Source organism: Bremia lactucae, linkage group LG2 (genome assembly GCF_004359215.1).
Source record: "Bremia lactucae strain SF5 linkage group LG2, whole genome shotgun sequence".
Classification (NCBI taxonomy): domain Eukaryota; phylum Oomycota; class Peronosporomycetes; order Peronosporales; family Peronosporaceae; genus Bremia; species Bremia lactucae.
In genome coordinates this window covers 1,036,837-1,061,772 of record NC_090611.1, presented here as the reverse complement: position 1 = coordinate 1,061,772, position 24,936 = coordinate 1,036,837, and the positions used below count along the sequence as shown (strand labels likewise).

General features: G+C 45.2%; 10 protein-coding genes across 10 annotated transcripts; 3 read left to right on the top strand and 7 right to left on the bottom strand.

The window, feature by feature from the left end:
• Positions 1-231: 231 nt before the first annotated feature.
• CCR75_003412 (uncharacterized protein) lies at positions 232-1,128 on the bottom strand (the record flags this gene model as incomplete). Its single annotated transcript, XM_067961507.1, has 1 exon — positions 232-1,128. One exon carries the CDS (start codon positions 1,126-1,128, stop codon positions 232-234), a length of 897 nt encoding a protein of 298 aa, XP_067821879.1.
• A 160-nt stretch (positions 1,129-1,288) lies between these two features.
• CCR75_003411 (uncharacterized protein) lies at positions 1,289-2,126 on the bottom strand (the record flags this gene model as incomplete). Its single annotated transcript, XM_067961506.1, has 1 exon — positions 1,289-2,126. The coding sequence occupies exon 1, from the start codon at positions 2,051-2,053 to the stop codon at positions 1,289-1,291; it is 765 nt and encodes a 254-aa protein (XP_067821876.1). The 5' UTR covers positions 2,054-2,126.
• A 144-nt stretch (positions 2,127-2,270) lies between these two features.
• Positions 2,271-9,529, bottom strand: CCR75_003410 (uncharacterized protein; the record flags this gene model as incomplete). Its single annotated transcript, XM_067961505.1, has 2 exons — positions 2,271-7,157; positions 7,196-9,529. 2 exons carry the CDS (start codon positions 9,527-9,529, stop codon positions 2,271-2,273), a joined length of 7,221 nt encoding a protein of 2,406 aa, XP_067821442.1.
• A 210-nt stretch (positions 9,530-9,739) lies between these two features.
• On the top strand, positions 9,740-10,689 carry CCR75_003409 (uncharacterized protein; the record flags this gene model as incomplete). The annotated part of the gene is made up of 1 exon (XM_067961504.1): positions 9,740-10,689. Exon 1 carries the CDS (start codon positions 9,829-9,831, stop codon positions 10,687-10,689), a length of 861 nt encoding a protein of 286 aa, XP_067821783.1. The 5' UTR covers positions 9,740-9,828.
• Positions 10,690-10,940: 251 nt separating this feature from the next.
• On the top strand, positions 10,941-12,371 carry CCR75_003408 (uncharacterized protein; the record flags this gene model as incomplete). The annotated part of the gene is made up of 1 exon (XM_067961503.1): positions 10,941-12,371. One exon carries the CDS (start codon positions 10,941-10,943, stop codon positions 12,369-12,371), a length of 1,431 nt encoding a protein of 476 aa, XP_067821875.1.
• Positions 12,372-12,478: 107 nt separating this feature from the next.
• On the top strand, positions 12,479-14,215 carry CCR75_003407 (uncharacterized protein; the record flags this gene model as incomplete). The annotated part of the gene is made up of 1 exon (XM_067961502.1): positions 12,479-14,215. The coding sequence occupies one exon, from the start codon at positions 12,479-12,481 to the stop codon at positions 14,213-14,215; it is 1,737 nt and encodes a 578-aa protein (XP_067821866.1).
• CCR75_003406 (uncharacterized protein) lies at positions 13,788-17,573 on the bottom strand (the record flags this gene model as incomplete). The annotated part of the gene is made up of 5 exons (XM_067961501.1): positions 13,788-15,313; positions 15,381-15,965; positions 16,051-16,208; positions 16,266-17,369; positions 17,435-17,573. 5 exons carry the CDS (start codon positions 17,571-17,573, stop codon positions 15,185-15,187), a joined length of 2,115 nt encoding a protein of 704 aa, XP_067821865.1. The 3' UTR covers positions 13,788-15,184.
• A 49-nt stretch (positions 17,574-17,622) lies between these two features.
• Positions 17,623-17,939, bottom strand: CCR75_003405 (uncharacterized protein; the record flags this gene model as incomplete). The annotated part of the gene is made up of 2 exons (XM_067961500.1): positions 17,623-17,820; positions 17,883-17,939. The coding sequence occupies 2 exons, from the start codon at positions 17,937-17,939 to the stop codon at positions 17,623-17,625; spliced, it is 255 nt and encodes an 84-aa protein (XP_067821868.1).
• A 358-nt stretch (positions 17,940-18,297) lies between these two features.
• CCR75_003404 (uncharacterized protein) lies at positions 18,298-19,458 on the bottom strand (the record flags this gene model as incomplete). Its single annotated transcript, XM_067961499.1, has 2 exons — positions 18,298-18,421; positions 18,497-19,458. 2 exons carry the CDS (start codon positions 19,456-19,458, stop codon positions 18,298-18,300), a joined length of 1,086 nt encoding a protein of 361 aa, XP_067821867.1.
• Positions 19,459-19,506: 48 nt separating this feature from the next.
• On the bottom strand, positions 19,507-19,831 carry CCR75_003403 (uncharacterized protein; the record flags this gene model as incomplete). The annotated part of the gene is made up of 2 exons (XM_067961498.1): positions 19,507-19,576; positions 19,632-19,831. The coding sequence occupies 2 exons, from the start codon at positions 19,829-19,831 to the stop codon at positions 19,507-19,509; spliced, it is 270 nt and encodes an 89-aa protein (XP_067821870.1).
• Between the last annotated feature and the right edge of the window lie 5,105 nt (positions 19,832-24,936).

Genomic DNA, 24,936 nt, shown 5'->3' with positions numbered 1-24,936 from the left:
ATGGCCAAAATATTTTTTTTAAAGACGATGTGCTTATGAAGCGTTGTCAATGGCAACAAATACGCTTATGTGCAGTCTTTCATACCATTCTTGCGGAACGATGCCAAGAAAAACAATTAGTTCGAGTCGATTATAATTTATTGCAAAGTAAGTTGAAACCATTTCATGTATTGCACAAGTAGCTTTCTATTCTATGTATCCATAATATTAATCCTCTCTTGCGTAAGAACGTTAAAGACAACACGAGCGATAATAATAAAATTCTTCCTCCGCGGTATCATAATACGTAATCCATCCCGTCCCATCGGGCTCCGAGGAGGCAAAATGTTCCTTCAAAATCAATTTTACGTTCCGACCCCTCTTTCTCTGCGTAATTTGAAGTCGAAAATTGACATTGTTACAATGGGTTGGCACGGTCACGACAACTTCGTCCTGATGAACGTGGAAGCGGCCGCAATAAACGCCTTTGCGTTGCTCTCCAAGGTACGCTTCCACCTCGAACGGTGTTTTCAACAACATGCCATAAAGAACGGTTCCATCCCGCCGAAACGAAAAATAACGATAATAAATGCATTTTAGAATCGTTCCCGGGACAATGTCGCTCCACATGCTCAGCTCTGGCTTTTTATAATACACGACCTTGAGCCAATAGAAGCCATTGTACCGCACACGTGGTCGCGAGTGGAACATCTCAAACCACGTAGAGAACCGTCGAAGTCGAAAAGTATTGCGTGCAAAAGCAATCGCAGCATTTGGGTTTTGAATGGGGAAAATGCGGCGACACAAGGCCTCAAAGAGTACTTCGGAACGTGCGACTAAAAGAAGCTGATGGCACGTGCACATGCAAGCGGCAATTGTGTCTTCGTCAAGCCATTGCAGAATTTCAATCAGCAGCATATCGGCGAAATTTAAGAGTGGGTGATTTTCATTCGGATCATCTTCTTCGTCACTTTGTTCAAAAGTGTTTAAGTCGTCGATTGTGGGTGGAGGGTAGAGATCTGTATCATCATGATGATCGACGTTGTCTAGAAGCTCTTCATTTATTATTCTACGCTTAATGACGTCTCGATCCGCGTCCCGGTGCGTCGAATCCCTGACGTTAAAGGCGTCCTCGCGGTTTGATACCATTGTATACCGAAATAGGTCTCATAACAAATATAGGCAGAAGGGCATCAAAAACCCAATTGTACAGAAAAAAAGCGCAAGCTTATTATTACAATACAATATAATATTGCTACGACAGATAAATGCAGATCACGACAGCGACGATTCTTTCGACAACTTAAGCTTAGTTATTGAGGCCGCCACCTTGACCTTGGGCGCCAATACCTCCAAGTCCGCCGGCTCCAAAAGCCCCACCATTCATACCACCCGCACCACCTCCAAAACCACCGCCAAAGCCTCCAAGACCACCAACACCATTATTGCCGCCAAAACGTCCATTCATACCGCCCATTCCACCACCTAGCTGTCCACCAGCTCCAATGCCGCCGCCTGCACCTCGTCCAAAGCCGTTCGCTCCAGCAAACCCGCCAGCGCCACGAGGCCCAGCACCAGCTCCACCTTGCATCGCTCCGTTATCATTACCAGGACCGGGTTCACCATTTGGCATCGTTGGAGCAGGTGTGGCAGGACCATTATTGTTGCCAAAACCATTATTGCGAGCACCATTGGTGCCAATCCCTTGTCCCACGGCACCGGCACCCAAAGCACCGCCACCCATTTGCCCATTAAGAGTCGAACCGAATTGATTCATTGCAGCCCCGTTTCCTCCAGCTCCAAATCCACCATTGAATTGACCAAGTCCGTTGCCAGCATTAGTATTGAATTGGTTCATACCAGCACTTCCTCCGTTAAACTGACCGATCCCACCAGCACCTCCACCAGCTCCGCCAAGTCCATTCATTCCTCCTCCGCCCATTCCGACGCCGTTGCCAAATTGCTCGCGATTACGTGCCCGTGGACCCATTGGTATTGGACCTTGACGTCCTTGAGCAAAGACATGGCCACAAAGGATCGAAAAAGTTGTTAAAACAAATGCAAAACGAGTCATCAGGATCTTAAGCTCTTGCTGGATTTTAAAGGCAACTGGAGCTAAAGACGGAAAATCCAAGAATAAACATCGCCAACAACAATTATTGCTCGTCCAACTGCAGTGATTCCATCGATTAGCTTTCAATCTTTATTCGTCTCTTCCAGCTCGCGTCTCTTCCAATATGGATTGACCCCATCTTTCACTCGCATCGCAGTATTGTCTTCGATTCTTAAGTCTACAGCAAAAATTGCACTTGACTCGCATCTTCTCGCGTCAATCGAAGCACGAGCTTAAGTTCCTCTGACTCGGTCCCATTTTTTCGTGTGAAAAATTGAAAGCGACATGTCTTAATAATCTGCTTAAGACCTGCACTTGCACCGCCCATGGACGACGGGGCCCTGCCATTGTCACTTGCTTCCAGAGCGGCCAATTTGTGCTCTTTCAAACACGACTGATGCATCTTAAGCATGCCCCCAAAGAGCCCAGCATTGCCACTATTCCACCACCGGACGCTTCCATCTCGAGCGGCATATGATACGAGCACTTGTCCATCCAAGCGGAAGCGCACGGCTGAAACAGCCGAGCCGTGGCCATCCAAGACGCGCCACTTGGTCGCCGTACGGAGGTCGTAGATCACAATCACTGCGTCCATCGTCCCGAGCGCCAAGCGCTGCGTCTCTTGATGAAAATCCACCATTGGAAAACGTCGGACTAAGCCATGCAAACACCGAGTGCTTAATGGAAGACACCGACGCCGTCGATCAGGTTTCGTGGGCTCGAGACATGCCATGATCGTGTCGATTAACGCAGGCAAGTGGCGACACAAAAGCAAGTAATGTGTACTTACGAGCTCCATCATGTAGAGCAGAATGCTCTGATGAAAGCCTAACGGACGATCATGAATGTGCATCTCTTGGTGCAAAACATTAAGTACAAACGCAGCTTCATACGCTCCGACTTCGACTAGTAGACTCATGGCTGCGTTGCTTCCACATAAAGAATTAAGAGACATGTCGGAATTGAATGCACTATCACAGCGCTGCTTTTCTCGCATGTCATTAAGTAATAGCTGGACAACAAGAGACGCAAGATCGACGAGATGCGGTCGAAAGAGCATCAAGCCTTTAGTCAAGAGCTCGGCGGATACTGACGCCACGTACTGCTCGGGCGCTTGCAGCAAAAACACCAGCACATCGCACACTTCTCGAGCACTTGTTGGTGAAATCCCTCCCGGGAAATACGTACCAACCATACTCAGGAGAAGTACAAGCGATCCAAGGCGTTCAATCACGAAAGAAAAGGATAAAACACTCGCTGAGGTGCTACAAGTGCCAACGGATTGGGAGCTTAGCATTGCGCCAATGCGATTGTGAAGGGAATTGCCACCCGAGGTCGTTTCCAGACGCTGGAGTTCATAATGCAGTTTTGCGGAATATTTCGCAGATATATAGCTCGTTTCTTTCGTAGAAAGTCGATTGATGACACCACTTAACAACGTCCGAGCTGCTAGTCGCGTGTAGTCACACGAATTAAAGCCAAAGGCTGCAAGCTCATTAAGGGCCGGTTCTTGGAACAACGGTGTGCTTTCAGGTAGCACAATCGAATGCAGCGTGATCAATTGACTCCATAAGACTTGAAACGCTTCTCTACTGACAGAAAATGTCGGTCCTTGTACCGTACGAGCGTGATTCGACTCCATACAGCTCAAACAAAGCGAGACAATGCCAAGCGCAATACTAGCCGATAATGCGGTCGAATGCTGCCAATTCCGAGCAAAAGCCGGTGAGACTGGCGCTACGGTCGGGTCACACGTTTTCAAATCCGTCGTGGCCCATGGCACTGGAATTGTCAATGCTTTGGATCGAAACTCTTGCAGTGCACACGAATACAGCGCATTAATTGGTGTCACGCCTAAGATAGATTGACATGATTGATCAATAGTGTCATCGATTCCCCACGACAGCACAAGAGACAGGAGAAAGAGCTCCATTGAACCCGTAGCATACTCAGAGAACGTCTCTTTCGTGACATCTATCGAATTCACGCCAGTTTTCGACATCAAAGACGAATAATAACTCGTCCAGTTCTGCTTCAATCGATCAGCACTTGAAAGCACAGCGAACTCCATCACCTGGACTGTTTTGCCACCAATAATTAAACTTGAGCAGTCTACGTGAGAACAGCTCAATGTGTCCGTTTTCAATGCTTCAGAGGCATTACTTTCATCAAAAAGTAGCGCAGTTGGGATGATCCGTTCTAAAATACCTGTATCGAGGCTCCAGACGTAGACCATAAGATCGTCGCATTCTATGTACAGCAGTCCACGCTCGAAATGCCACTCCAATCTGCCAATTCGATCTCCATTCTCTGCGAATTCTAGCAAACACGCCCATTCAAGCCGATTCATCGAGTCCTGAGGAGCATAAATGACCACCTTGTGATCTATTCCAATCGTCGCAACTAGTCTATCTGGATCCTGTAACCCCCCGACTTCTTTATTGCATCCTTTCTTTCGCGGGGATACTTCAATCCGCTCGATCGCTCCACGGTGATTGCGAAACCTTTGCATTATTGCTGCTTGGTACTGGATCCGTCCATCAGCTGAGCGATAGATCGTGAGCTCAAGTACACGAAAGACACCGTCCGAGCCACCGCTAAAGACAAAAAGCTTGATTGAAGGCTGAGACTTCATCAATGCATCACTATCGAGCGGTGTCTTAAGATTTGACGTATCCATCAAACGAGAGTTTAACGGGTTATATGCGTTCTGAAAAGAATAATCCTGTTTGCTCCGATTTTGTTCGGAAATGAGGTTGAAAAAGTGCGACGAAACGAATTGAGTTCCATTCGCTGTATTGTCTGTCTTGTCCTTTAATTTTTGACTAGCAGTGGAATTGACTCCCCAGAAACAATGGGCAAGCGCTGTGATTCGTCCCGAATGACAAGCGAAGTGTGTTCCTGTCTTTTTAGTTGAGTTTGATGAATATTCATGGCTTAGTAAATTTATGTACACATTTCCATTCGACAAACCCTTCACAACGATCGGAATATCCATTAAAAATTGATACGACAACGTTTCAAAGAAACAATCTTGATTGCGTTTTTCGGTCTGAACTGATCCGGATTGGACGTCAGTGCCCGAAGATTCTCGTTTAATACGCACAGGGGTCAATGCAGTCGCTAATACACTCACATTACTCGCCCTCGTCGAAGCCGTTAAATTACCTCTTGCTGCATTCTCCACGGAAGTCATTGCTGCATCGGTACGTTGCTGGCGCTCACGACGCGCTCGAGCCCGCTGAGTTACTTCATAGATCGATGAGGAGAGTGCGTCATTTCTTCCTATTATTAAGTGGAATAACACTTTTTTCTCAACACTTGCATCTTCATTGGCTTTTTTAGAAATCGCCGGAAATCCATCTTGAAACGAATATACACGTACGGGTTCATTTGATCCAACGCAAGTCTTGACAAGAAACTTAGACATCGATAATTCGTGTCGTAAAGACGACAAGGAATCTGTAGAGATTGTCCATAAGCCAAGCGTCCCATGACGACACGTGTGGACAATTTCCAGTCTTGAATTTTGTATTGACTCATTCATTTTTAGCGACAGGAATCCAGCAGAGTGTCGTCGTATCTTGAATTTGTGTTGTCGAGAGCAAGTGGTAGTGGTAATTAAATCGCAGCACTTGCATCGCTTCATTGATTCAATAAAAATGGCTTGATCAATCACATGCAAAACTCTTGAATTCGAGCGTGGCACCAATTGATCTTGCGCTTTTGTAAAAATAAAAAATTTGCCGGCCTCAATAGCCGATTTCATCGGAAATTGAAACACATGACCTGATGTGGTCCACATACTCACACTTTGATCAGCCAAGAAGGTACCATCGTCCCAAAATATATTTTCTTCTGTACGATCAGCACTGCAAGACAAACTGTCCGTACAATTGTCCATGTTCGTCGCTCGTCGTACAAATTCCGACGGTGGAATGCGGCAACTGCCGACGAAATCACTTTTGTCCGGACATTCCATTGCCATCGGACACAACCATTTTCGCTTCAGTACAACAAATTTTGTCGACCACACGAGTAACACAAGCGATGAGTCGGCCGAGACGTGCATTGAGAGCGGAAAGTAGCTGCTTTTGATGGAACTCATAAGTGCCGTCTGTGGATCCATATTGTCCCCACGTTTTAACGATGTGCTTTGGGAACACGTGATATCAGCGGCCTCGTCAGCCCATGAAATGACCCAACTACTACGTTGGACCCAGCAGAAGGTCTTCACTGAGTTTTGTAGTGCATTAATTGAAGCTTCGCGAGGTTGAGTGCATAGAAAACATTTAATTAATCCTTTGGTTCCAAGCGAAAGCACGACAGCATCCCATTCTGGAGAAATTTCGTTAAGAACTGTACTTGTTGCCATTGTATTCATGCTTAATTGACGCACTTGCGGCTTTTGTTCGTCTAGCGAGCCAATGTTTGTGTCATATATGGTACTTGATCGGCTTATATTTTGTTTTAAAGACAGGAAATGTGGCATTTGCAGCTCTCCCACTGTAATACTACGTCGAATCTGCTCTTGTGCCGTATCATGGCAACATATGAGCTCCATTTTCCAAGTATCGAGCACCATTAACCGTGAAACGGCACTCACTACGACAGCGTAGCGTGGATTCCCTAAGATTTCAAGACCACAGAGCGGAGCCAGCTCATTTGCAATACATGCAGAGGCTTCTGTACATGCTCCGTTCGGCAGTTGCCACTTGGCCACTGCTCCGTCAGTTGTGGCTGAAATTAAAACGTGCTGTCCCCACTCATCTATCCCATTCACTAAACCCACCACGGAGTGGCCGTTGCATCCTGGAAACACGAGCAGATTGACTTGTGCTACCGTCTTGTCATGAAATCGCCAGTAGAGTACATGACCGTCTACAGTACCGGCAAAGACACATAATTGGGTCCATGTGCCTTCTTTTCTGTCATTCTCGGAATGCACGACATCGCTTGCCTCGGTCATCGGAAGACGAAAAACGTGTATAATACACACTTCAATTTGTGGTGGCTCCGTCCACAGCACGATCGGTAGGACCACATCATTCCCTGTCGTGCGAGGCTGTGAGGGAGGATCTACGCGATAGGGNGCGACGAAACGAATTGAGTTCCATTCGCTGTATTGTCTGTCTTGTCCTTTAATTTTTGACTAGCAGTGGAATTGACTCCCCAGAAACAATGGGCAAGCGCTGTGATTCGTCCCGAATGACAAGCGAAGTGTGTTCCTGTCTTTTTAGTTGAGTTTGATGAATATTCATGGCTTAGTAAATTTATGTACACATTTCCATTCGACAAACCCTTCACAACGATCGGAATATCCATTAAAAATTGATACGACAACGTTTCAAAGAAACAATCTTGATTGCGTTTTTCGGTCTGAACTGATCCGGATTGGACGTCAGTGCCCGAAGATTCTCGTTTAATACGCACAGGGGTCAATGCAGTCGCTAATACACTCACATTACTCGCCCTCGTCGAAGCCGTTAAATTACCTCTTGCTGCATTCTCCACGGAAGTCATTGCTGCATCGGTACGTTGCTGGCGCTCACGACGCGCTCGAGCCCGCTGAGTTACTTCATAGATCGATGAGGAGAGTGCGTCATTTCTTCCTATTATTAAGTGGAATAACACTTTTTTCTCAACACTTGCATCTTCATTGGCTTTTTTAGAAATCGCCGGAAATCCATCTTGAAACGAATATACACGTACGGGTTCATTTGATCCAACGCAAGTCTTGACAAGAAACTTAGACATCGATAATTCGTGTCGTAAAGACGACAAGGAATCTGTAGAGATTGTCCATAAGCCAAGCGTCCCATGACGACACGTGTGGACAATTTCCAGTCTTGAATTTTGTATTGACTCATTCATTTTTAGCGACAGGAATCCAGCAGAGTGTCGTCGTATCTTGAATTTGTGTTGTCGAGAGCAAGTGGTAGTGGTAATTAAATCGCAGCACTTGCATCGCTTCATTGATTCAATAAAAATGGCTTGATCAATCACATGCAAAACTCTTGAATTCGAGCGTGGCACCAATTGATCTTGCGCTTTTGTAAAAATAAAAAATTTGCCGGCCTCAATAGCCGATTTCATCGGAAATTGAAACACATGACCTGATGTGGTCCACATACTCACACTTTGATCAGCCAAGAAGGTACCATCGTCCCAAAATATATTTTCTTCTGTACGATCAGCACTGCAAGACAAACTGTCCGTACAATTGTCCATGTTCGTCGCTCGTCGTACAAATTCCGACGGTGGAATGCGGCAACTGCCGACGAAATCACTTTTGTCCGGACATTCCATTGCCATCGGACACAACCATTTTCGCTTCAGTACAACAAATTTTGTCGACCACACGAGTAACACAAGCGATGAGTCGGCCGAGACGTGCATTGAGAGCGGAAAGTAGCTGCTTTTGATGGAACTCATAAGTGCCGTCTGTGGATCCATATTGTCCCCACGTTTTAACGATGTGCTTTGGGAACACGTGATATCAGCGGCCTCGTCAGCCCATGAAATGACCCAACTACTACGTTGGACCCAGCAGAAGGTCTTCACTGAGTTTTGTAGTGCATTAATTGAAGCTTCGCGAGGTTGAGTGCATAGAAAACATTTAATTAATCCTTTGGTTCCAAGCGAAAGCACGACAGCATCCCATTCTGGAGAAATTTCGTTAAGAACTGTACTTGTTGCCATTGTATTCATGCTTAATTGACGCACTTGCGGCTTTTGTTCGTCTAGCGAGCCAATGTTTGTGTCATATATGGTACTTGATCGGCTTATATTTTGTTTTAAAGACAGGAAATGTGGCATTTGCAGCTCTCCCACTGTAATACTACGTCGAATCTGCTCTTGTGCCGTATCATGGCAACATATGAGCTCCATTTTCCAAGTATCGAGCACCATTAACCGTGAAACGGCACTCACTACGACAGCGTAGCGTGGATTCCCTAAGATTTCAAGACCACAGAGCGGAGCCAGCTCATTTGCAATACATGCAGAGGCTTCTGTACATGCTCCGTTCGGCAGTTGCCACTTGGCCACTGCTCCGTCAGTTGTGGCTGAAATTAAAACGTGCTGTCCCCACTCATCTATCCCATTCACTAAACCCACCACGGAGTGGCCGTTGCATCCTGGAAACACGAGCAGATTGACTTGTGCTACCGTCTTGTCATGAAATCGCCAGTAGAGTACATGACCGTCTACAGTACCGGCAAAGACACATAATTGGGTCCATGTGCCTTCTTTTCTGTCATTCTCGGAATGCACGACATCGCTTGCCTCGGTCATCGGAAGACGAAAAACGTGTATAATACACACTTCAATTTGTGGTGGCTCCGTCCACAGCACGATCGGTAGGACCACATCATTCCCTGTCGTGCGAGGCTGTGAGGGAGGATCTACGCGATAGGGCGTGGCCTTTCGTACCATGCGAATGGACGCCTAAATAAATAAACGCCTACAACGTGAATGAGTGCAATGATAGTAATACAATAGGTAGAGGACACGAGGAACGTAGGAATTGGCTAAAAGACAAAAAGCGCGCCCGCGGTGGGCTCAAAGCGACGTAAGTCGTTATTGTCAAGAGCTTTAGTAAAATGGACACTCATTTAAATACGAAATAGAAAGGACCCTCATTTTGTAAAAAATATATGTTTTTATGGACTTAAAGATTGATTGAAAGCAAGTGCATATGTTCAGATTCGCGATTGAAGCAACTTGAGCACCCTATGACTACCGAACCTGGCACAAAAGCTTTGTTCACTTGTCATTTTCTTTTTTTCAGAACAAATTGTCCTTCTACAAATCAGCTCATCTCTTGTTATGATGACTCGTTTGGCACTTTTTCTAGCGACTCTTTCAATTCTCAATGGCAACGTCTTTGCTCAAGGACGTCAAGGTCCAATACCAATTGGTTCAAGAACAAATTTGGCAACGGCATCGGAATGGGCGGAGGAGGAATGAATGGACTTGGTGGAGCTGGTGGAGGTGCTGGTGGAGGTGCTGGTGGGATCGGTCAGTTTAACGGAGGAGGTGCTGGTATGAACCAATTCAATACTAATGCTGGCAATGGACTTGGTCAATTCAATGGTGGATTTGGAGCTGGAGGAAACGGGGCTGCAATGAATCAATTCGGTTCGACTCTTAATGGGCAAATGGGTGGCGGTGCTTTGGGTGCCGGTGCCGTGGGACAAGGGATTGGTACCAATGGTGCTCGCAATAATGGTTTTGGCAACAATAATGGTCCTGCCACACCTGCTCCAACGATGCCAAATGGTGAACCCGGTCCTGGTAATGATAACGGAGCGATGCAAGGTGGAGCTGGTGCTGGTCCTCGTGGCGCTGGCGGGTTTGCTGGAGCGAACGGCTTTGGACGAGGTGCAGGCGGCGGCATTGGAGCTGGTGGACAGCTAGGTGGTGGAATGGGCGGTATGAATGGACGTTTTGGCGGCAATAATGGTGTTGGTGGTCTTGGAGGCTTTGGCGGTGGTTTTGGAGGTGGTGCGGGTGGTATGAATGGTGGGGCTTTTGGAGCCGGCGGACTTGGAGGTATTGGCGCCCAAGGTCAAGGTGGCGGCCTCAATAACTAAGTACATGTTGTAGCAACGATCAGTAATCATGAGCCTTAGTATTTTTCATGTGTAGTATTGCTGTCGTAAATAGAAACTCTTTATTATGTTGTTTTTCATTTAAGGGTATATCGATTGACCTTTAACGAAATAAAAAGAGCACAGCTCAATGAATATAAACAAATCCGAATTTGTAAAACAGTAATATTATTTTCAACTGGAGGTGAACGCATTATTTTTATTTCAAAACAGTCACAATATTTATCGTTGCCATGCGTGGGCACAATTTGCGGTTCCTGTTTCTTGCTGTGATCGCTGCAGCTGTCGTGCTCTTAATGGCGGGAAAGCAGCGTCAATGCTTGGAACTAATAAGCATCGAATATTTCTCAAAACAATATATTGCAGCTGTATCCAATGTCTCCGATCCAGATAGTAGAGCCTTGCGATACGCTTCAAAACCAGGAATTGGCACGGAAGAGAGGGGAATTGGAAGCTCCTTAAAAAACAAGTTGTATGATTCTGCGTTCAAGTGGGCATTAAAGTTTCACATGAATCCAAAGCTTCTATTGTATCTGTTAAACGTGCCTTTCTCGCACCCACATGCTGAGATGGACCGAAATTTTGGCCGTTGGATTCATTATGTGATTAAGTTCGAGTCATTTCAAGATGAGGCTCATCGATTTTCTGAAAGCACGTTCTACAAATTACTTGAAACAAAGCTTACGACGGAAGATATGGCAATGCTTTTTCAATCGCTCGAAACATGGCCAGATGGCGAGCGTCTCGCGGGAAAAATGCAGGCGTACATGATTTTGAATGCTCCGAGCAGGGATGTGATGCATATAGCATGGAATCGAGTCCGAGAACCCCCCGAGCACGTTTTTCGTATCCTAAATCTTGAAAACGAGACTATTCCTGATAGGGATCGACTGATAACGGAGTGGCTTCGATATTGCCGATCGTACCGAGAGACGGAGTCCGCTGTAGCCTTTCAAGGCTTACGCATTCCTGATGAATTATTTTATTCTGAGTTACTACGCTTGTTGAGAAAAACAAAAGCAGATGAAGATATCATCGCATTTCTTCAATCAATTCGAAATATCGACGGTATGGAAACTTTTACTGATCATATAGAGGCTGTCGCTGATCGTACACTGCTTACACATGAGATATTGCTGAAAAGAGTGGAGCATCCGGAAACGTTTTTTAATCGTCTACATCTTCAAAATGCGTTTCTGGCGTACAACTCTAACTTTTTAAAGTGGCTCTCCTACATTGCCGTGTACAACAAACAACCAGGAATTGCGCCATTTACAATGGAGAAAGCATTCGAGTTCATTCGAAGCTCTTCAGAAGTTCGCCGACTCGATCTTTACTTTGGTGAATTTCTCGAAGCCAAAATGAAGGACGTTCCAGAGCTCAAGGAGGAGCTTCGAAAAATGCAAATTGAAGTTTTCAAATATTGGCGATCGTTGAATATTAAACCACTGACCCTTTGGAATACGGTGAATGTTCACAAGCGAGGCCGATTGAACACGCCGGAAATGAAGAATAGCTTTGCATATCGTTCTATACAGAGTTACACGAAGTATTTTGCTCAACATCTGGATAACACTGATGTGTCGAATAAAGTGCTCATCGAGATCGCCGATGGCGAGCTATACAAAGCTTCGAAATTGGCATCCGGAATTCTCGAAATTTGAAACTAGTATTGCTCTTAGAATTAAATAAACAAAAACATAAATAAAGAAAATTTTCAAAAAAAAAAAGGCTCTTCTTTCGGTATGATTGAGTAACACTTTATCCAACGATGTCGCGTGCTGCAGCGTCAACCGTGCTCACGAATTCGTCGCTCTTTCGCCACATTATGAGATTCATTGACGGCGTTCCGGGTCGAATTTTGTCCTGTGTCACTTCCTTTCAGGCTGCGCATTGTTCAGACCCATGGTCTGTCGCGGGCGCTTTACCAAAAGATGCCATTCAACGCGGAGACTTGGATACGTTGCGCCACCTATGGAGATTGTCACGATCAAAGTCATTCCTCGCGGGAGCAGAGTTGTCATTTCGTGATACTATACTCTATGCTATTCAAAACGGACGTCTTGCTATCGTTCAATACTTGGCATCAATAAAGCTGCTACCATTTAAGTTCTCTCTGATGCGATCCGAGGAGGATACACTCATGGGGTGGGCAATTCGATACTCAGACGTGCCGACATTACAGGACCCCGTCGAAATTATTACGTGGGTTGCTGCACAGTATCCCAACTCGAAGTTTTATGGCATCGATGCTGACGACTTGAGTCGAGCTGGGCTTTCTGTTTTGCAATATCTAGACGAACGGAAGATGGCTCCAAAAGCATTTCAAGATTCACAACTTGTCGATTATGTAGCCAAAATGGGGCGTCTGGAAATTATGAAGTTTTTGTTACAGCGGCAGGGGGAAGAACATCAGCGATGTACATCAAACGCAATGGATGGAGCAGCTTCTAATGGTTTCATTAGGACAGTGCAGTATTTGCATGACCAAAGATCCGAGGGATGTACTGTAGCAGCAATGGATCGTGCAGCAGCAAATGGGTACATCGAGGTGGTCCACTTTTTGCATACCCAACGAAGAGAAGGGTGTACAATCGCAGCGTTAGATAGAGCTGCTATCAATGGACATTTGGACTTAGTCCAGTTTCTTCATACTCATCGACAAGAAGGCTGCTCGACGGATGCAATGGATGGTGCCGCTGCTGGTGGATTTATCGAAATCGTGCGGTTTTTGCATACATATCGAAACGAAGGATGTACGACAAGAGCCATGGATCGAGCTGCTCGTAGTGGACACATTGACACCGTGATGTTCTTACATCAACATCGACGTGAAGGATGTACGACGGAAGCGATGGATGGTGCAGCATTGGCTGGACACTTGTCGATTGTTAAGTTTCTGCAGGAGCATCGACGAGAAGGAGGCACGTCAAGGGCTGTTGATGGGGCTGCATGGCGAGGCCATTTAGATGTTGTGAAGTATCTCTTGAAGCATCGAAAGGAAGGATGCACGTCCGAAGCCATGGATGTCGCATGTCAAAACGGTAATTTAAACATGGTACGCGCGCTTCATGAACAAGGACAGGCATTGTGTACTACCGACGCGATGAACAATGCAGCTAGCCGTGGCCATTTAGACATTGTGCGCTATTTGCAGGAACACCGCGTCGAAGGTTGTACGAAAGATGCGATGACAAATGCTGCGATCAATGGACATACTGAAATTGTACTCTTTCTTGGTGAGCACCGACACGAAGGTCCACATGATTATGCTCTGGAGCGAGCTGCTGCTCGCGGAAATCTTGAATGTGTGGAGGCTTTAATTCGCTGCTCGATTCTTGGCTGTCTCATTGAAGCTCGAAATGCTGCACATAAGGCTGGATACATTCGTGTTGTCTCTCTTTTAACTGATTGGATCAATCCGGACGTTCAATCATGTTCATTAAGTCAATTTCACAAACGTCCAGGTCCCCGTTGGTGCCAAAGGCAACCGGAATTTGAGACTTGAATATATGAAGTGACAATCGAGATAGATATTTTTTAAAATAACTGTCATGATGATAAAAATGACGAAGGAGAGTGGACAATTAAAGGCTTTTTTGGTGTCAAATTTTGCAAGAAAAAATAAACATTACATACTGGCATCTACAATTGAAGATCAACAGAAAACGTAATACTCGCAAGTAATCCACGTCTGAGACTCATACCGATATGATAAGACCAGATACAATCTTCAACTTGTGGATGACTTTGTGCATTCACGTAGGTTTGTCACGGGCGCATTTTGCGTCAGCATGCGATACAATTAATGAAACATCTTTATTCGCCAAGAATTAAATTCTGATTTGTCGGTGCTAATTACACAACATTTCTCCATTGAATCGCATTACTGCTGCTGCCAGAATCATTTTGATACTATCTACAATCAGCATTCGTCCCAGACTAAGTCACGTTTTAAGCCAATTTTGACGACTGGTGAAAATTTTGGCACATTGAAAAGCAATGATATTGGCGACGACAAAGAAACGCGTGAGAAAATAATTGGATAGCTTGTATTATGAGATGCTTTTCCCGGTTTAAGGTTATATCACGCATCGCCGTCAGAGACGCGATTTTCTGCCTGATTGGTGGACTTGCGGAGGCAGCAACGATACCGCGTTATCTATGCGGTCTTACGATCGATTTTCAATACGACAGTATAGATGGCCGAGTGGGTGTCTGCAACATACAGCCAGATAGAATCGGTAAGACATCAAATGGTCAGGGACGTGCCGAATAGTAGTGGCAACTTTGTGAATTTTAATGGTCTGTTGCGAATTGTTTCAGCCCGTATTATTGGTAATGAAATCGTCATGTAAATAAGTTGAAAATAAGCAGCTCAAGAAATACAAAGGCGAAAAACTCGACTCTTCAGGTTCCTGTCTGATAACAAAAGGCTTTATCAAAACGGACAAGATTGACATTTGCGCGTGAGCAATTATTTATTCTTGACATGTGAAGGAGCGACGAGGAAAATATAAACGTTTTCGGCAGACGTAGTCTTAAGTAAGCCAGGACGGGAACTTGCTCGTTGTTTTAATACAATCAAGTGCCGAAGATCATCGACCTGCAATACGTAAGCAATTGTTCCACTTAGACTCCCCTCGAATCTTTTTGAACAGATAGTGACTTACAATCGTTGGGTTGAGATTAAAATAGTTGTGCCGAATCGCGTGCACATTATTGTCCATCCAAGTCGTGTCAATCACATCCATGTCGAGGTAATGAAGTGAAGCTTCTTCTTTATTAGTTCCACTTCGTGTTGTTCCGTAAGGTGCTGACTCATCATCAGTCGGGTGGGTCCGGCTTCGATTGTAGGCAAAATTTGCCAACCCAGGATAATCGGCTCCTTGGTTCACTGCAGCAAGAGCTAAATCCATGTCTTGAATTGGTGCCAAGTCTTTCGTCTGCCAATGAAGAAATTGTGCATCAGATCGGTCCTTCTCTTCTACGTCTCGATGGATCATATGCCCACGTCTACCAAGCGAGTAATTCAATGGCCCTGTGACAGATTCCTTCGTTAGACATTCTGAGTAAAAGAGTGCTCCATCCATACTGTCCGCATAAAGCGTAATGTGACTACAAAAGTGCCGTGCGCGATCATATCCTCCACCGTACTTTACAAACTCGTTACGATCGTAATCTGGGTTACAAAAGGTTACAGTCGAAAGTTCGATCCTTTTAGTCGTAAAGCCGACGTTTGAGTGGCTTCCGGTAGGCTACTGGTCAACAATGAACACACAATTAGCACTTTAATATGAAAGACGAAGATGTCAAGACAATATAGTAACATTCCAAAAAGACTTCATCAAAGAGCCCCTTGTTCAGCGCGCTAAAGAAAACACGCGCTCCCATTGAATGGGCAATGATATTTAGCTTGGTGTAACCCGCATCCATTAGACTTTTCAAGAAAAGAATGAAGTCATGTGCGGTTCGTGCGCTTTCGCTTCCAATACTTCTCGCTGCATCAATTAATAAAGTGAGTACATTACAAACGACAATATTGCTGTTTATCTTACCTTGAAAGTACGCCAACACTCCCCCACTAGGCCAGCTAAACACAAATGGATGAATATACGACGGGAAATCCCCGAGCGCGAGAAGTTGTGCTAATCGGTTCATGCCATAGTCCAGAGAGCAGCTGTATCCATGTAGCAGAATCAACGCTTCTTTGCACATATCGTCATTATTGTTGGACAAGTCAAGTATAGGAGCAGATTTTTCTCGAAAGGGTTGCCGCCTTGTGGCGCGTGTTTTGCGTGGCTGTGCGCGCATCCTCGTTTCTTCTTCCTTGTGGTTAAAAACGACCCCATCCGTCGGAGTACGAAGTACGGGAAGGCATTCAGCTACGCTCTGAGGGGCCTCATTGGCGTATGACGACGTCAAGTGCGTGACAGTAGGCAAGTATTTGAAGAACCCACCCGAGACTGAACATTCGACGCTGGCTACGCCCCAATGTAAACCATTGTTCGAGTGCTTTGGTAAGAAATCGACCTTATTCGGGCGCTTTTCACTTCGATTATGGCAAAAGCCCACTCGAATGTTAACAAACGAGTAGCCACTTCCATGCTCAAAGCTTCGGAACGGGCCAATGGGTACACCATCTCTCCACTGACCAGTCAGTTTCTCACCGTGATCGGCCGTGTCGGTCCACATCCCAAATCCATGGGGCTGACCCTGTGCGTTCAATCCTCCGCAGTATTTAATCATACTGCGCTTCCTTGTATAGAAGCGCGCTTTCGAGCGGTATGTTAAAGTGTTTGTTTCAACACCTGGTTGGATATTCCACCATTTAACAAGATCAAACTTTCGATGCAAAACGAGCCATGGATATACATAGTGTGTGAAGCAATACGTTGAGACGGTGATTAATTCGACCGAAGAGAGCACGACAATCATCACATAGCGCACTTGTCGGTCCGTATTGGTCACGTCGTCGTTTTCGATCCAAAAGAGCACGTATAAATTGTTGGTGATTGCAAATGTCAGCAGCTCGGCAAGGACAATCCAGTAAATGATCCACCGCACAATTAAGGCCAATTGAACGAGAATGTACAGCGCCAAGGCGACTCCTGCAAAGTAAAAAATGTCATTTGACGTGGACATTTGTTCGGTACTGGATGCTGCAACATATGCACAAAATTCATTTAAATTATCGCATTTTTCAATATAAAAATAGATAATTTACCCGATTCAGAATTATTGGCAGCGAGTACAACGAATACTACAACAATATAAATGCCAATGATCCACGTGACGAGTTGCGTCACTAACGAGTATTTTTGATACACGCCTTGGTATCGACGTTGGAGCCGCCGTCCCATCATAACTCCAACGGACCTAGCATAATGATGATATTATGGTTTCGTCACGTTATCAGTAAGCTACGGTTTTGTACACTTGGAAGTTAAACTCCTCTGGTCCATCCTGTGCATCCGCTGCAAGCATTAGAGATTCATGAGCGCCGTCCATAGAGAGCTTTGATGGGCTTCGATAGCTGCTAATAGATTCTAGCTCGTTCTCCATGAGGCTTGCATTCATCACAGCAGCAGGAATGGGTGCGCACACCAGTATCTGCAAACGGTGTCGAAGTGAGCATGTTGCCCGTTTCAATTTGAATTACATAATGTGCACACCAAAATCCGGCTCTTGATAACGTCCAAAATGAGCACCACTGGTAGGTTTGGAAACATTATTAGGTCGTTTGTTGGAACAAATATTGCGCGTAAAATCGACAAAACTATCGCGTTTGAAGCTAAATTCAGCACAGACAATGCCTATAAGGTTGTTGTAAATTTGATAAAAATACTTGTCACGATAATATTCAAACACCATATTACAAACTTCACTATCAGCTAGCTCCGTGACATATGCACGCGGTGAGCCGGAGTAAATGGCTTCAGATAAAGTAGAGATCATCGCACTTAACTAAAAACGTCTAAAACACTAAATACAATCTTCATGTAGCTTTATAAATGTGGCCAATAACAATGATCTTAAGTATTAAGCATGAATGCCGTCGATTTTCATAGATGCCTCCGAAGCACATCGTTAAAAGCGCTGAAAACAGATATTGCTGCCGTATTCGTCATATTCTTGCTTCGATACAATCCGCTCGGACAAGATATCCGACTTGGCTAGAGAACAACAACCTTGCCAGGCTGCGAGTATCGGGCTACAAAATAGCACAAAGCAGAATGTTACAACAGATAAAATCACTTGTTCATTATTCAGTAGATAATTAACGCACTCAGGAGGTTGATGAAAACCGATATCGAACTCATCGGGCACTAGAGGTCTTAAATCACGTTCAAGTCTTTGACGAAAGTTTTGAAATTTGGTGTTGCCGCCAACCAGCAAAATATTTGCATAAAATGCACCTGAGAGCTCAATGGGACAAGCTTTCACGGCTTGTACGATGGTTTCGGCGATTCCTGCCTGATTAATACCAATGTCTGATGGATTAAACAGTACTTCTGGTACCGTGACCATTTCAAGACTCATTTCTAGCGCCTGCTCGCCGTCGCAAGGTATTGTAGGTTGTTGGTCGTTGATCTGTGCTTTGTCACCGTCAACAGTGAAGTCCTCATCCCGGCAACGTCCTTGAAAAGTATGCACAAAGTCAGGCAAGACCCAATGTTTCCGCTCGTACCGATTTAAGTGATATCGAGTCAAATCGCCTTTAAAATCCAGTGAGCAATAACACAGCGCTTCCTTGAGCTCATTAATCACTCGCGTGTCGTCCATGACATTCCACTGCCGAAATGACACGATCTCCTTTAAGTAATTCGTCAGCATCTTCCCTCCAACATTAATTCGCTTTAAACCTGGCAAACACATCCGTCCATTTATCATTGGAACCACGTGCGTGAACGAGAATCCAGAGTCTACTACAAGATGACAGGATGACATTGAAAATTGCAGCGGATCTTCAACGTCCACCAGAGAGAGAGGAGATGGTGGATTTAATAGAGTTCGACCAGGACTATTATTGATTGGCTTTAAACCCATTGATGGGCTCTTTTTTTCACGCTCGCAGTGCATTGAGTATGACAGCACACAGCTCTCAGCTGCACTTACGCGAGCATAGGACGTAAAGCCAAGCTCTTCGAATACCACCTGGTCCATCGTTTCATTTATAATTACTGGTGCCAGTGGCGGAGATGTTACCACTAGCGCGTGCTCAGATGGATTTACTTGCAACATCTGCATCCTTCAAAGCTACTGTTAGGCTTTATAGCGTACCCCGAATTTGTAACTTTAACTTGCCTTGCTCGACAATAGATGTGCCCATAACTCGGACTCAATGTTCCAATTTACGCAGTACCCCCTGCCAATGAATTCCATTACTAATAACTTCGTGACAAAAAGGGTATCTTACTCACCTCTGCACTGGCCGTAAATATCGCAATTTTGCTCGTTGTTGTTCAAGCTCTTGCAATTTTTGACCCATATATATCGTGGAGGGATTGACAGATGTCGATGCTACGTGATTCGGAAGAATTGACACGGTTGAAGTCTCGCCGGAAATTACGACAGACGCTTTGAGCGTGGCTCCGCCGGCATCAAGCGCCACGACTCTCATCAAGGCAACGCCGTGTAAATAAGTGAAGAATAAAATAAACTAGTCTTCCCGCATAAGAACCGTCAATAGCGAATGCTCTTGTAAACATTTTATTGGCGATAATAAGAGGACATATTACTTAATATCGCCAATCAAATTTTTACAAGAATAGAACTGAAAACTTGAAAAGTGTAAAATCAAATATCCCAAAATATATGCGCCAGACATAGCATAAACTGAACGGGACACTGCCGACTTGTACTGCTTCAGTACAAGTTCACTTCGCACTGCCTCAGTGCGAGTGGTGCCTCACGTCACTTCACGTACACTAGTACGTGTAGAGGAAGACTCCCTTTAAATACTTGCTTTAAAGAGGGTTGATTAAAAACTGTATTAATGTAATTAAGTTCTTCTTGTCTATTTACTTAATACTAACATAATTATAAACTAATACATAACATGTACTAAAAGTCTTATCTGTCTTTCTATTTGCGCGCGTCCAGCGCTGACTGGACCGCGGAGAAAGTAGATATAATGGTCTATATCTACCAATGGATAAGCTTTTAGAATATTACCATGTAAAGTAATGTTCTCCAAATATTATCTACCTTTTAGATAATATATTAATTAACAACCTTTTAGTGTTAATTCCATGTACGATACACCCCGTTACATCATCCCTCCCTTAAACGATAACCACTCTGACTATCATTGGGTAGGGTGGTCACTATAAAACCACATTATTAAAATCGATGTTGATTAGTCAGAACCATCATTTTTAATTCTATATCATAATTAACGAGTCCATGCGGTATGCGAATAGTGCGACGCCTTCGGCTGCGGTTCATGCAGCCGCGGGCGACGCATTATTGTCTCTTACGGCAGACGGAACGTCTGCCGTAGTATCATCTTCTCCCGCAACTCTAAATTTTGCGGGTGCACGTGGTGATACACCACGTGAATGCGACCCCTCTTTGGAGGTCGACTACGAATGCGAGTCGGACGAAATGGCCCTCTCGGGGAGAACAGAACAGTTGTCTGATCATCGTGAGGCGTCTGACAATGAGCCTTCGAGTGAGGGATCTCATCCGAGTAGACGTGCTGGTAGCATTCGCTACAGCATGTTCGGTTCCGAAGATGAGAAATCATCTTTATTGCGACAAAGCTACATGGCCTTGAACCCAGCGCGAAGAACTTTCGCGCTGAGAAACATTTTTATCTTGATGCTTTTTTCAAGCATCGGTGGTATAGTAGCACCAATAAGCGAGACTTTATCTCGCTTATGCAAGCCTAGAGCGCGTTCATTTGCAATGTCAATGACATTGGACGCGAAGCCTGGCTTCAAAGACTTAACGCGAATCGCGTTAAGTTTGAGAAACGAACTCCAACCGGTGCTAGGTATAAATTGCATCATTTGTCACGTGAGGCAGGACTTCCATGCCTCACGTGGGGTACTCCCTGTCCGTGTTGTGTTGACAACACGAAGCGAGTAAAAGGGGATGTCTATTTATCTTTCTTCGCCCTGGGGAAGGGCTCGCATCTCTATCGAGATGCGCGATCCGATTGACGTTTTGCAATCGATATACAGGCGCCAGGGGCGCGTGTTTTCCGATGGACTTTCTGATCCATCGGATGGGTCTCGTCATACTGACGGACGAGGCATTCAACGTATTATCTAGAAAAAAGTTAGAGAGAAAATTCAGAATGCGCACTTATCCATTGACAATTGTCAATGCCCAGGAATGGACCAAAGAACAAAGGGAATTGATGAAAAAATGATCAGGCTGCTTGCTACCTTGCAGAAAAGCTGCTTTATGATGAAAAATACATTGGGCATCATCGAAGAGTACAAGAAAAATCAAGAATTCCCAGGACTTATTCATTATCGCTGATTGGAAAATGAATCTTGACTTAAAAGAAGCATTTTTAAAAGCAGGTCAACAATCAGCTGGGAATGAGGTTCCCAGCTGTCATGCGAAGGTGGATAACCTCGCCAGCGAACAAGATAACTCGTTCGCTGCCCCTTCACATCACGGTGGTTCTGGATACGTTCCACAAGGAAACGTTGACCACCGTGGGAGTCCACCAAAGGTTGTGGTGGAGGAGGGAAAATTAGATCCGAACCGTATGTCGGATCTAATGTCGAAGATCGACAAAATGGATCACTTCCTCCATGATTTGGAGGAGGGTCTTGAACACGAGCGCGGTAAGCGTCGCTCGTTGGAACAGATGGTGCAGAATCACCATATCGAGCGGTTGGAAGACCGTTCGAAGAGTGCGTACTCCTTGTTGGAGTGCGAGCGGAACTATCACGCTCTTCGTGATGAGCTGTCGTCAGCTCATCGCGGCTTCGAGGATCTTTGGACCCGATATGAGAATTTCCAGATTCAGCATGAGAATCTGGTTCGTGACCATTAAATGTTTTAGGGGTCTTGAAAAGGGTACTCAGATCCGTCCTCGGAAGAAATCCCGTACTGACATTCGGGCGGAGCCTGACAACGTAAATTGTAGGATGCGTTCGCATCCTGCGTGGCAATTCTATTGTGAACGCATTGCCTCTGCGATGCACTACACGAAAAGGCCCAATGAACTTGGGAAGTGGTTTACTGCTACCCACATTCGTGACTACACGCTTCAATAAGTTTACCGTAGAGAGTAGTACTAGGTCATTAATTTTAAATGAAAGAACGTTTGCTCTTCCATGTTTGCCTGCTTTTGTTTCTGACGGTCCACAGCGTTAGCAATGGAATCCTGTACGAAACAGATTACTGATTCTCGGGTCAGCAGAAATTCCTCTGCTGACTCAGTTGTTTTGTCTTTTTCAGTGCGCTTTGTGCGCACTGCCATGAGATCATTCTCATCTTCGATGTCGATTGCTTCGACATCGACATCATGCGCGTCGTTGTAAACTTTGACGCGTGAGGAGGATGAGCCAGAAATGGTTTTGCTCGTGCGAGTCCCCCCCTCTTAAATTAGAGGATCCCTCTAATTAGGTGGGTTTACGTGGATGGCGTAAGCCATTAACGAAAACCGGTGTATGCGTTGTAGACGCATGCACCGAATTTTGATGGCGAATTCAACCATCGGTAAAAACTCGCTTCAATTAGGATACGATTGAACATAACCGCGATGTATCTCTCCGAGGATGCGATTTACGCGTTCCGTCTGACCAGCTGTCTGTGGATGATCAGAAGTTGACATAGTCAGCCGTGTTCCGAGAGATCGGAACACGGATTACCAAAACTCCGCCGTAAACCGTGGATCTCTCTCCGAGACCAGTTCAAGGGGTAACCCGTGGAGTTTGAATACTGTGTGTAAACATAAAGACACGGGCACAGCCCGGAGCCGTGATCGACTCTGGTACTGCAGCAAGATGTACCATCTTGCTGAATCTGTCTACATAAACAAGGATTCTATTGTTTTTGTGATCGTCTTTGGGATATCCGAAGACGAAGTCCATTGATACGGACTGCCAACACTCTGCCGGAAGTGGTAGAGCTTGAAGAGATGCACGGGATGAAGGGCTAGGCTTCACCCGTTGATATACCTCGCAAGCACGAATGTACATGCGCACAAACTGATACTGGCGGGGCCAGTAAAAGTCGCGACTTACTGTGAGATTAGTTTCTCACGCCCACGATGCCCACTTGTTGGTGCATCGTGACACTCATACATGATGCGCAAGCGCAAATCGTTGTGGGTTGGGACGACGACACGTGGAGTGTCGTCGGCAACGGCTGCGTAATACAATAAGCCGTTGCGTGTTGTGTATTGATCGGATGACGATCGATATAAAGCTGGTAAGTCTTTAAAAGATTTATCGGATGGATTCATCAGATGGCCATTAAACGCAGCAGGTCATTATCTTCTGCGTAGGCTTTCTTTATGTCATCAATCAAGGTTGATGACGAACACTTGAAATGAGTGTTGGAACAGTGTGATTATTTCCACTGTTGGAATGCGCAGCCGGCTCGAAATCGGGTCGGCGTGATAACGCATTAGCGACGACAATAAGTCGTCCTGGTTTATATTCCACGGAGAAATTATACTCCGCGAAAAAGGATAGCCACCTCGCCATTCTTTCGAGAGGTGTGGGCTATTTACGGCCGTGCGTAATGACGCATAATCCGTATATACGATGAACAGTCTATCTCCTCGGGCATACCCTGAACTAAGCCAGTGTTTTTTTCATGGCAAGGAGTTCTTTTCATGCACTGGGTAATTGCGTTCAGCTGGTTGAATCTGACGTGATTTGATATCCGACGACGCGCTTTGCGCCGTCTGTGTCAAATGTCATTAACGCACAGCCGATTGTAAAATCGCTGGCGTCACAGATCACATGAAAAGGTCGGTCTTGATCTGCAATTACCAGGATTGGCCATTGCATCAAGCTTTGCTTGATAAAAAAAAACTCAAAGGAACGCTGACAATTTTTTCTTAGCGTTCCATAGCCATTTCTCGTCTTTGTTCAAGAGACGAGAGAGATGAACTGTCATCTCGGCATAATTGCGGGAGTTCTTGTGCATGTACGCCGCTTATCGAAGGAACTTTTTAAGTCCCTTGACATCGATTGGAACTGGCCAGTCGGTTATTGCCTTGATCTTTTCGGGATCAGGGCGCACGCCGTGTTTTCCGACGATGCACCCAAGAAGTGGTATTTCCCTTGCAGCGAATATACACTTCTTGAGATTTTCGTTTAACTTATGCTTTCGCATAAGTGTAAGAACCTGAGGAACGTGAGTTTTATGATCTTTCACGTCCGTCTTTCCGTGTATGGCTCGGCTTTGGACGAATACATCGTCAAAATAACTCGGTGCGAATTTTCGCACCGGTCTTAACAGATTTGTTACGCATCTGTTGAATGTTGCAGGGGCGTTACTGAGCCCCTGTGGCATTACTAGCCATTCCCGGAGCATCCCGCTGGGAGTGCTCATTGCTGTGTACGGGATGTCCCGTTCACGTATAAGGATCTGATAAAATTCATCCATTAGATCCATTGACGAAAAGATGGTACTCTTAGACATACCATCTATGATTACGTCTTTTCTAGGTATCGGCGTTTGATCCGGTACCGTTGCAGCATTCAGTTTATTGAATGCGTGCACTATCCGCCACCCTCCTGTGGC